Source organism: Xenopus laevis, chromosome 1S (genome assembly GCF_017654675.1).
Source record: "Xenopus laevis strain J_2021 chromosome 1S, Xenopus_laevis_v10.1, whole genome shotgun sequence".
Taxonomy (NCBI): Eukaryota; Metazoa; Chordata; class Amphibia; order Anura; family Pipidae; genus Xenopus; species Xenopus laevis.
In genome coordinates this window covers 151,412,438-151,425,101 of record NC_054372.1, presented here as the reverse complement: position 1 = coordinate 151,425,101, position 12,664 = coordinate 151,412,438, and the positions used below count along the sequence as shown (strand labels likewise).

Sequence of the window (12,664 nt, the reverse complement as noted above, 5' to 3'; positions counted from 1 at the left end):
GTGGTGCTGAAATATCACATTTTACCTTCCTACCTTGTCTCCATAGGACAAGAACAACTTCTCCTTGTGTTCAGGATCTCACCTAGAAGCAGCATTGGCTGTCAAGGAAAGAGAAATTCTCCGACTTCTAAAAGACATTCAGCACCTTCAGAACTCTATTCAAGAACTGGAAGAGTCCTCAGCCAACCAGATTGCAGAACTCGAACAACAGCTTGCCATTAAAACAGAAGCCATAGAGGTACATCTAATATTGCACAGTTAAATCTAACAACGTATGGTTATAGTACATTTGTCCATCAGCTATACACAGTTATAATGCACTGGTGTAGAGATAAATGTGTTTGGAAGTGATTCCATGTTTTAACTTGGCTAATATAGTACAGGTATGGAATCTGTTAAACAGAAACCCGTTGTCCAGAAAGCTCTGAATTATGGGAAGGCTGTCTCCAATAGAATCTATTTTAATCAAATAAATCCGATTTTTTAAAAATGATTTCCCTTTTCTCTGTAATAATAAAACAGTACCTTGTACTTTATCCCAACTAAGATATAATTATATAATCAATCAGGGGCAAAACAAGCCTATTGGGTTTATTTAATGTTGAAATATTTTTTTAATACACTTAAGGTATGGTGATGCAAATTATGAAAAGATCTCTTATCTGGAAAACCCCAGGTTCTGAGTATTCTGGAAAGCAAGTCCCATACTTGTACATTGCCTTTGACTGATTTGCTCATATTACGGAATACTAACACACTAAAATGTGCTATCTGTGATGTTTTTATTCCAAAACATTAAAACCCAAATTTAGTTTTACATGAGAAAATTATCTTTATATAAGTATTCATAAGTATTCAATCCTGTAGAGCCACCCTTTGCTGTAATAATGTTTGAGAACTGATCTGAACAACCTTCAACAAATCTACCCGAAATCTGACTGGCCTTATCCGACTTCAAGATTTAGGTACTAGAGGGGGTGTCATTACATAGAGGACTTGCATGAAAGCACCCGTGGTACCTCAGAGTGACATACAGTATAGTTTTCTCCTATTTTAGCATAGGAAGTGCATTATTTCTTATAATATATACATCCCATGAGTCATGTGACACAAGCGGTATCTCTAAGCTCTTTTTATAACTGATGAGATCATTAAGCACTATTTAAAAGGATATATTTCGAAGGCATTCCTGTGTATTATATAAATGTGAACCATTTTGTGGTGATTATAGAAGCAAGCCTGCCCATCATGTCTTTTCTCCCATTTCCTGACAGGATAATTTCTGTCTGTCTGTCTGTCAGCACCGCGTTGCACAGCTATTTCCCCACTGGATTACACACCTTGTATCACTATGACAGTGCCAAATTCATCCTGACGTTGAATTAGCTAAGGAGCTACAGAATATGTGCTCCAGTCTCATTTTGCATATTAATGCACTTTTCCAGACTAAGCAACGGTTACACTCATTTATCCATTTACAATTCTGCCACTAGTGGGCTGGGCCATAGTTTAAAGAACAGTGGGATCCTGCCATGTCTGGGTCCACTTGTGGCTTTCCACCTGTATTTTGGGGTACTAAGTGGGTTATTTATTAAAGTCTGAATGCCACAAAATCAAAAATTCAAGTTTTTTTAACTATAAAATCCGAATTTTTAGTGGGAAAAAAAACTAGAATAATTTGAGATTACATAATAATTTGAGATACATCGAGGATGGAAAAAGTCAGTATCCGAAAATCCGGCATCTCAGACCTGCCGAGGTTGTATATAAGTCAATGGGAGAGGTCCCTATCCTATTTTGAAGTTTCTGTGGTCTGTGCTGGAAAAATCCAAAAAATTCAGGGTTTTGGGGGAAAAAGCCCAGAAAATCTTACAATTTAGGAAAAAAATCAGAAAAAAATTACACGATTTGGGTTTTTGCTCGATTTTACCAAGTTTGTTCCCGATCTGATTAAATCATACTTTTTTCTATTCCAGTTTGTTCTGAAATTGGATTTTAATAAATAAACCCCTAATACATATAAAAGAACAAATTTATCAAATTTATAGAACACGATAAGCCATTTGTACTTTTATCTGTGTTTTGTCCGAAAGAAAGTTGTGATTCTGAGGCCCCAGTACAAATGTCTTCTGCTTACCATACCTTAAAGGAAAACTATACCCCCAAACAATGTAGGTCTCTATAAAAATATGCATAAAACAGCTCATATGTAAAACCCTGCTTCATGTAAATAAACCATTTTCATGATAATACACTTTTTTAGTAATATGTGCTATTGGGTAATCCGAAATAGAAAATTTTAAAAAATAAGGGCCACTCCCTGGGATCGTATGATTCACTGTGCACACAAACGCATAAAATAAACCATACATGTTAGGTCACATGAGCCAATTAACAGACAGAGTTGTGTCTTTTGCTTTCACACTTCTTCCTGTTACAGTTAGAGCTGTAGTATTTCTGGTCAGGTGATCTCTGAGGCAGCACACAGACCATCACAAATTGGTGGTTCAAGACAAGTAAAAGGGCAGTTTTTACTTAAATATATATTCCAGTATGATAAGATTCTTTCATATGCCACTTAATTTGATATAAACTATCTGTTGCTTAAGTATTCATTTTTGGGGTATAGTTTTCCTTTAAACCCTATAGTCGGGGTGCAGCAAGACTGCTTCCCTTCTGTTCATTCAGTGTCAGCAGAAGAGGCTCCTGGCATTGTGGTGCAAGTATTATTACAATGAATCAGAAGCAAAATTGGGCAGACACTTGTGTTCTATACCAGCGAATACCTGTGCTCTGATATAACACCATTTCACCCTTTATCGTTTCTAGAAACTGGAAGAGAAGTTACAGCATCAGTCGGATTATGAAGAAATTAAAACTGAACTAAGGTTGTATCGGCTCCACCGTCCGTGTACCTCTACTCCATGTCATTTCCTTTTCATTGTGATTAATACTGAGCCGTGGGTAACTCTCCGGGCTTCTGTGGTTATTCTGTAATAAAACAAGACAGCAGTGTCACAGATGTTTATGTTTATTGCCAGTGCAGATGACAGGAGAATAATGCAGCTGAAATTTCTACTTAGTTATCCTTATGTCTCATCAAATATATATCCGTGTATTAACCCTGAGCTGTGCAGAGTGTAAGATAACATTTTTGGTTTCAGTACAGGATTGCTCACTAAATGTACCTGTAAATAATAGTGGTTATGAAAGTAGCACACTATGGGGACATGACTCTTCCTGCATTACATTCCCATGATCACTCTGGGAAGCTGGGCAAGACCATGCTGTGGTTTTGACAGCCCAGTTAGTGTCTAGGGTCATCACTGCGTTGACTTGTTGGATAAAAGCTTGATGGAACTCGAAAAATGTCCTATAAACCAGACCCCCAAAAACATGAAATACACAATAGTTGATGTATTAGATCTGAATTATCCAAATTTTGCAGCTTGAAATCTATGAAACTTATTTATTTTTCTGGAAATTATTTCTTCCACTGAAACCATGCTCTTAGCACCTGCCTTGCCATTTATTGCCCATAAAGGTGCATTGTAGTGCCTGCAGTCCCACTGCTACTATAGAGAATTATCCAGATATCTTCTTGGCAAAAGGAAAAATAGGGCATAAAAGCACTAGGGTTGTGTGTGCCCAGGAAAACCTAATCTTAACATTCACTCCCTCACTTATTTTCATATTATTATGTTGTCTGTCTTTGTTCCAATTGTCTCTATCTCATCATTTAAAAACATTGAAATTTGCATGTCGCAATGTAATATTCTTCATTAGGCTTTTATAGTATTGTGAATCTTAATTGCGCATTGCAAACCTTTAACACCTGCTTGAAGGCGGCATAAACTTTTGAAGCAAACAAATTTTTCATTAAAGGACAAGGAAAGTTAAACTAAAGAAGTAGGCTAGAAATATTGTACATTATGTTTTTGTCTTCTGTACCAGCCCAAGGCAATCACAGCCCATTAGGAGTAAAGATCTGTGTCTCCAAAGATGCCCCAGTAGCTCCCCATCTTCTTTTCTGCTGATTCACTGCATGCTCTGTGCTGATGTCAGTTACTGAGCTTAGTGACCAACACAAATATACAGTACTCATAGAATATAAATGTCACAGTTTAAGGCTGATTAGTAATTAATAAAGAGAATTACTACATGGCAGCACAGAAACCAGTGCAATTAGCATCAACATTTAATAATCAGCCCTGTATCATCAGCTTATATTACAGACAAACCTCATTTTCTGCTTCATAATTTGCAACAACTCCCCACTGAGCATGTGTTTCCAAGATGGTGACCCCTGTGACAGGTTTGAAGTCCTGGATCATTGCTGCTATTGAGAAGATGAAACTTTAGGCTGATGCAATAAGTTCAGTATATAAAATATGGCATTTTTAGCCCTATTAATTTTTAGGGTTTAGTTCTCCTTTAAGAAGTTTTATTACATCCACTGCAAATATAGCAAATAGCAAACTATAAAATTCGCAATCACTGTCCTACTGTTGTGTGAGGGTAAAAGTGTTTACAAAGGCAAAATTGTTCCCTTTGTGAACATTTATTCACATGGCGAACAATTTTTGCATTCGCAACCAATATTACATTCCCCTTATTGAGCTATATTTATCCAAGGGTAACGTTGCTAGATGGTATATTTTTCTCCTTCTCATATGGTATATGTTGCTCCACATATTAAGCAAAACAGAATTCTGCAAACATGCCATAATCACACATTGATACAGCCCGATTGTACACAGTTACATTTACTGACACCAAAATTAACCCCCGACCCCACCAAAGCAGCAGTGTGGTTAGATCAAGAGACTTTATCTGTGCTAGCGGATTAATGACGCCTCTAACTATCTATGGTAACCTCAGTTAGATTCAAATGGCTTCTTGCACTATAATAAAATCATTTTACAGCAAATTATTTGAGCAGAAGAGTTTTAAAGGAACAGTAATTCATTTACAATGAAATGTTGCCCTACGCTGGTATATATGTTGTGTGTGCTTCAGAAAGACTACTATAGTTTAAATAAATACTGTTTAGCCATGGAGGCAGCCAATCCAATAGGAGAAAAAGCACAGGTTTACATAGCAGATACAGATAGGTTCACATTGTATTCTACAGAGCTTATCTGTTATCTAATAGGTTACCTGTGCCTTTTCTCTTTTTTCAAACTGAATGGCTGCCCCCCATGGCTACACAGCAGCTTGTTTATATAAACTATAGTAGCCTTTCTTAAGCAAACACACCAGTTGTACCAGTGTAGGGCAATAGTATATCAACTATGAATTACTTTAAAACTCTTTAAATTTTTGGTGTTACTATTCCTTTAAGGAATCATGTACTGCATCATTAGCAAACAACAGCCCACCAATAGAACAGCAGTATTTTCTATTCTGTTTTACAATTGGTCTTCATTATTCCCATATAATTTTTTTAAAATCTAACATTGTTTTTTAATATTTAACAGCATATTAAAAGCAATGAAGTCTGCATCTGCAAATTGTACCATTTCCCAGGTAAGTAGACAGTATAATAAATAGAGAGATCATGATTTTTGAGTAGATACCTGTAAAATAATCCACATAATATTTGTGCTTTTTAGTAGATACCTGTGAAATAATAATCCACTTACTATTTGCAGGAAACTTCTACTCCAGAGGATTCCTTGTTGATAGCAAAAGAAGCATTCTTCCCATCTCAGCGTTTTGTATTAGAAAAGCAGAGCATCCTATCCAGCAATGGTATGTAAGTCCATGTAGCAATCAGCAATGCACCATGTATGCTGTAGTCTCTATGTGGACAAGTTAAAATAAACTTCTTGTACAGTGTCGTACAGGTTATCTGTGGCTGCTAAAGCTCCTGCGACATGTAGCTCAATAACAGCTACAGAAACTTGATATTCATTTAGCTTCCTATAGTAACTTTAATAGCTTAATTTCAGTTTTTAGACTATTTCAGGACGTTTCTGAACAGGTGAAAATAGAGTTCAACCACAAGCACAGAGGGGACCTCTGGACTCTCAGTTCAGTTGTAGTTTTCCCCTGGTGAAATGTAGTTAACTTTATTTTTACCCTTTGTTTCCCATAACCCATAGTGAGCACCATCTTTATAGCATGTATAGGAGAGTAATGTTATATCACTTGCTTGTCCATGTTTGTTAAGCTACAGCAACCAACCAACCGCTAGCATTTGTTGGTCAATCCAGGGGATTTCCACAGGCTGCTATACATGAAACAAACTTTGTACCCATTGTACCTAGTGAGGATGTGATGTAGCTAAAATATGGAATTGTTTTCTCCTACTTGTAAGCTATAAAGGTATTAGAGGTCACAGAGACATTCCATAGCCTATAAAAGCATGAGGCTTTCAGATGATGGTACAATGTTTTTGAATTGTATATATCACTTATAGTGAGTCATGTGGTACAAGTGGCGTCTTTAAACACCTTTAATAACTGATTATGGCACTAATATAGTAGATAAAGTACCCCTATTGTAAAATATAAGGATATTTTAAGTCATAGAGGAGTTCTATGACTATATACAGATCCTCATATTTTCCAACAAGGGGTACTTTATTATAATACATAAGTTTTAGTGGGTCATGTGACAAAAATGACATCACTAAGCTCTGTTTATAACTGATGACATTACTAAGAGCCCTTCACTCTTAATGATGTCATCAGTTATAAATGGAGCCTATAAGTATATAATTTACAGGATATTCATGGCTTTTGTGTATTATAAGCATAAAAAACACCAATGAATAACCTGTAAATGAACAGGGTTTTCTAACACCATTCTGTATTATATTGTTGTTATTGTTATATCATACCTTTTTTAATTTCCAAGTTTTAACTTCTTCCTGCCCTTTGAAATAATGGAAAATGAGGTTAGTGGTAAAAATGCCTTAGAACCTTAGAGCCTAGCTGGGAATGCTAATGAATAGTGACCAAATATGTGGCTTATAATGCTGCTTTTATGTAAATGTTAAAGTCCTTTAGTCTTTTTTTTTGTGTTTTTTTTGGTGCTGTTAATGTCATTTCTAGAGGAGGATCAGTCAGAGGATGACTCTATAAAACAAAGCCTTGGAGCTGAGAGACCCTATTCCACTTCCCCCCGAACATCATTCCAAACGAGAGATGGAGCTGTTACACCAAGTTCTTCTCAGTGCCTGCAGGAAGCAGCTGCTCATGTTGGACAAAGAACTATCTCCTCTACCTTCCCCAACACTAGTGAGCAGCTGCCCAGAGAGGCATCTTTAAAGAAGCAAATGATGTCACCAGTGGTCAAGAGTGAAAATAATACTATGCTTTCATTCCCATCTTCATTCTACTCAGTAAAGCCCACCATGCTGCCCAACCACCATTCAACCACTGTTAATAATGACTCAAGCCCACTCAGTGATCAATCTGATGCCAGCAATTCCAGCTCAGCAGATGAAGAACATATAGACACATCTGAAATTGCATTGCAAATTAAAGAGCAGCTGCTAAAACATAATATTGGACAACGTGTTTTTGGACATTATGTCTTGGGCCTCTCCCAGGGTTCAGTGAGCGAAATCCTGGCCCGACCCAAACCTTGGAGGAAGCTAACTGTTAAAGGGAAGGAACCTTTCATTAAAATGAAGCAGTTTTTGTCTGATGAACAGAATGTCCTCGCTCTGAGAACCATTCAGGTGCGACAAAGAGGTGAGTGATTTCTTTTCGTTTGGGCCTTTAATAAGTTTTAGGTATTTCATCTTTTGTGTATATATATATATATATATATATATATATATATATAATGTTACAGGATCCCGAAGAAGTCTCGAAGTAGGGGCCGAAACGTTGAAATAAAATTTTCTTGTTTTTCACTATGAGAAAGTCCTGCGAGTGCGGTTATTGGTGTAACATTATATATGAATTTTGAACCATCACCCAGGCATATTCCTTTCCATATACACTTTAAGATCTGAGCAGTGGTATAACAACAGCGTGCCGGGTGCCCCCGCCGGGTATAATATTTGAGGGCCCGGTGCACAAAGGGACTTTAAATTGACGTGAGCTTGTCAATTTAAACAGGGAGGGTGATTTCAACAATATAGAGGAAACAGACATTGCGGTTCAGGACCCCCTTTTCCCCCCGGCCCCCCTGCAACTGTGGGATCTGCTTCCTTTATAGTTATGCCAGTGGATCTGAGAGTTTACAAGTGATATATATGGACACGGTCTCAGCAATGGCAGCCACTGAACACCAGTAGTGAAAGACCCACAAAGCTCGGGACTGACTACAATTTAACTTAAATAAAGAAATAACTTTTTCCTGCCAGAACGTCCGGGGTAATTCTGTTGGTGCTTACAGGTAAGATTATAAAAACAAATGATGATGACATACAAAGAAGTCTGGAGTGCTATCATTTGGACTGCCATGATTTAGGCCTACAGTTCACTGTTGAGCTCACAAATTACAAATGAAATGAGATTCCGACAGAGCGGGTTATGCCAAACAACCACTTATGAGAATTGACAATTGACTCCTAAATACCCTCCATTAAGCTTTACCAATATTGTGCCAAGCTCCAGTAAACTTATACAGTATTAAATTAGCTGCAATGACCAAGATAGTGTGGGGCCCCCACTACCAATGGGGGGTCTTCATTTCCACATTAACCGATACTGGTAAAGGAATAGTAACATCATTAAATAAAAGTGTTTGTAACAAATGACAATATAAGGTGCTGTTGTCCTGTACTACAACTATACTAACCTATAGTTCATATAAACTGCTTTGCAGCCATTCAAGCACAGGATACAAAGTAGAAACAGATAAGTTTTGGCGAATCCCATTGTATACTACAGAGGTTCTGTCACTCACAGGGTAACACACAAATCGCCCAGCATTATTTGCAAGCCTTGATTCCCTCTGGTGTTCCGTCAAGTCACCACAAAAGTACTTCAATCATGGGTATGGAAATCAGAGGCAAACAGCAGAATACCTGCTAACAAGTGCTTTATTGTGCGTCCACACAACATGTTTCGGGCAGCAAAAAGGCCCTTTTTCAAGTGTGTACAAGTCACAGTGAAAAGTTGCTTTAAAGAGCCACACAGGAAGTCCCACCTCTTAATTAATTGGTAAATTTCAGCAACTTGAAACAATGTAATATGAAAAGGGTAGTTATAATAAGGTACTCTATAGGTAGGCTCTTTTGTGAGCAGTTCCTTCAGGTGTTTATTTTTACTGTTTTTATTGTATATACAGGTTGATTTTATCACATCACTGGGAATTGCCTGGAACACAATGCACAATTTTTTAACACCATTGCGACACGATGGATGGACTTGGAGGCTATTATATTTATATGTATTCTTCACAATTACATGATCTTTTAACGTTTAACTTTTTCTATGGATTTTATAACATTTTTTTATATGTTATATATCTAGATAAGCATTGGTGACATTGTTAAGAGCCAATTGTAAAAAATTGTTTTAAGGGTTAAATGTGATATATTGATTGATTAATTAAGAGGTGGGACTTCCTGTGTGGCTCTTTAAAGCAACTTTTCACTGTGACTTGTACACACTTGAAAAAGGGCCTTTTTGCTGCCCGAAACATGTTGTGTGGACGCACAATAAAGCACTTGTTAGCAGGTATTCTGCTGTTTGCCTCTGATTTCCATACCCATGATTGAAGTACAGAGGTTCTGAGTTATCTGTTGTGTATCCTGTGCCTTTTCTTCTTTTTAAGTTTTGATTGGCTGCCCCCGTGGCTACACAGCAGCTTGTTTATATAAACTATAGTTGTGTTTCACACCAGTTTCGTTATTTTAAGACTTTCATTTTTTTGTGTTTCTTTAGCAAATATGTCCCACAGTATATCAAAGTGTGAAAACAGCAGGCAGCTCACTTGTATAGAATTTTTAGGGGGATATTTATCAAAAGGTGAAAACAGAGACGTAATAAATCCTATAGAATCAATAGAGAATATGTAATTCCTCTATAGCGATCTGAGGTGAGCGTTATATTCGCATTTTGACCCTTTTATGCCTAATGAAAAATGATGGTCTTACAAACAAGTAGTAGTGCCACATTTAGCAGCTTTCCCTCCAGCTGGACCAACTGTACTATTACTGACTGAACTACCAAGGGCTGGAGAACCTTACCTATAACCAGCAGCATTTAGATTAACCAAAAGTTTGCCAACAACTCCTGCATAACCTCTGCTATTAGAGTGTGACCTGAAAGAGTGGTAGGTAGCCACCAGGCATTGTTAGATGGATGGAAAGAGGGCAGTATGTTTAGTGGAAGTGTCTGGAAACACTGCAGTTATTACTGTAACACTATTATCAATCAGACAGAAAGTTGCATGGTGCACTAAATAAGTCAATTTCTGTTTTTTTTTTCCTGGCAATGCATATTTGATTTTGGAAAAAGAATAACATTAATACTTTGGATTCTCAAATCACATTCCCTTTGTCTGCTGTTGCTGGGTATAACATGATCACTATGATGAGAACCAAAATAAATGTATTTTGTCAGACTGGCATTCATTGTATTACTGTGAGATGTGCAGAGTTGCCCTGTATTCGTTTACAGCAGTGGTATGTGCTGAGCTTTTAGGCAAGTAACAGTTCTGTTCTGCCATTTTACAGGAAGCATTACACCTAGAATTAGAACTCCAGAAACAGGTTCAGACGATACCATAAAAAATATCCTGGAACAAGCAAAAAAGGAGATTCAGTCACAAAAAGGAGGTGAGTTCATTCATGTGCAACATGAGATTTGCTTCTGAGTAGGGAAGCACTGAATCCACTATTTGGGATTCGGACGAATCCCTGAATCCTTCCGAATACCGAATCTGAATCCTAATAAAAATGTTTTTACTTACTTGTTTTGTGATGAAAAGTAACGATTTCCCTTTCCGACCTTAATTTACATATTCAAATTAGGATTTGGTTCACCAGGCAGAAGGATTCGACTGAATCTGAATCCTGCTGAAAAAGGCTGAATCCTGCTGGTCGAATCCTGAACCAAATCCAAATCCTACTTTGCATATTCAAATTCATTTTGTGATGAAAAGTAACATGATTTCCCTTCCCACCCCCAATTTACATATTCAAATTAGGATTCAGATTCTGTTCAGCCAGGCAGAAGGATTGGGCTGAATCTGAATCCTGCTGAAAAAGGCAAAATCCTGGTCAAATCCCAAACTATCCTGGATTTGTTGCATCCCTTTTTGTCAGTATATACCATTCACTTGTGAGTTGATCCATGTGCATTGTAAGATTCAGTTAAGAGTTCAGCCATGTGCAATATGAGATTCAGTTATGAGCTTTTTCAGAAAGTGATTGTTAGCAGTTAGGGAAGCTGACTTAGAAAACAAAGGTTGAACTTAATAGATATAAGTTATGTTATGGGTTCAGCCATGTGCCATACAGAATCACTTGTGAGTTTAGCCATGTGCGATACAAGAATTTCTTTAATGATATGCAATATAAAACTGACCTGCTTACTATTGCCAGGGATGTCCAGTGTGTGGCCCTTTAGTTGTTTAACTACAGCTCTCAGCATGACACAGGCAAATGGCAGCTGCAGGGTGTACATCACTGGCACGGAGATAAGAGAAAACCAATCCTTAGTAAAACTGAGAGGAAGAGGAATAATATATTTGATAAATAGACACACACAACTATTTATTGGTGAGGCAAACAAATCACAACTGTAGACTGTATACATAGAGATTAACATACCGTAAATGTCAACTCCCATAAGGAAATATCAGTCTGATATAAACACACAGTTGCCCTAATGCTGGGTTTTTTGCACCACAAGGAGTATCAGTGGATGGGATTCTTTCATAGTGGTGCCCACCTTCTAAAGTATATGAGACTGTTGCAGCATTTCCAAGAACAGCAAGAAAGCAAACTGTAATGTAATGGAGTAGATTGGAATTCCCAAATACATACACATACACTCTGCAAGGCCCCTGAGTGTTAATAAATAAGTTAGATTATCAGAGTGTGTGTTGAGTTAAGATTACATGATCTTATTTTTGTGCTTGTCTGGTTATGTTCCAGGGAGGGTATATCAGTACCTAAATCTGCTACTGCCATCTAATGTTAAACCTGTAGAACTGCACGTCTTATTTTGTCCTTTGTTTTTCAATAGTCAATCACAGGTCGGCAAGTGTTCAGCCCAGCCAACAGTAGAACAATATGGTATTGGCTGAGAGCTTAAAACGTTATAAGAAAATAAGCACGTTTCAGAGTTAGCATCTTAATGCATGTTCCTGCGAGTCACTATGGGAAGCTTCTCTGAGCTGAGCTGTTTCAATGCAACCTATAGACAAAATAACTGTAAAAGGTGAAATCCACATAAACACAACTTAAGCAACTATATACACCAATAAAAAATATACAAATTTTTCATGATTTTTAATGGTTTGGAACAGTTCCCTAAGCCTAGCCTACTGCTCTCCTGCTGATCTGTCTGACTACTTTGCTGAGCTGGCTAACTACTGTTACTTTGTATCAGCAGCCATCTGTCCTCAGTCTGCATCCTCCAAACCCCACAATTCCCTGCACACGTGATTTCAATAAGGAACGAAACATCATAGTGCAATGCATTGTGGGCTATGTAGTTCCTGCATGCTGTCTGTAAGCTGTGGA

The 12,664-nt window shown here is 37.5% G+C and overlaps 1 protein-coding gene across 1 annotated transcript in view; it reads left to right on the top strand.

Annotated features, from left to right (window-relative positions):
* The window catches only part of cux2.S (cut like homeobox 2 S homeolog), a 224,333-nt gene that overhangs the window by 197,476 nt on the left and 14,193 nt on the right, over nt 1-12,664 (top strand). Inside the window, exons 11-16 of the mRNA XM_018244218.2 lie at nt 47-238; nt 2,830-2,888; nt 5,481-5,529; nt 5,655-5,754; nt 7,062-7,706; nt 10,649-10,750. Coding sequence (XP_018099707.1) covers nt 47-238; nt 2,830-2,888; nt 5,481-5,529; nt 5,655-5,754; nt 7,062-7,706; nt 10,649-10,750 — 1,147 coding nt within the window. The remainder of the gene's footprint in view (nt 1-46; nt 239-2,829; nt 2,889-5,480; nt 5,530-5,654; nt 5,755-7,061; nt 7,707-10,648; nt 10,751-12,664) is intronic.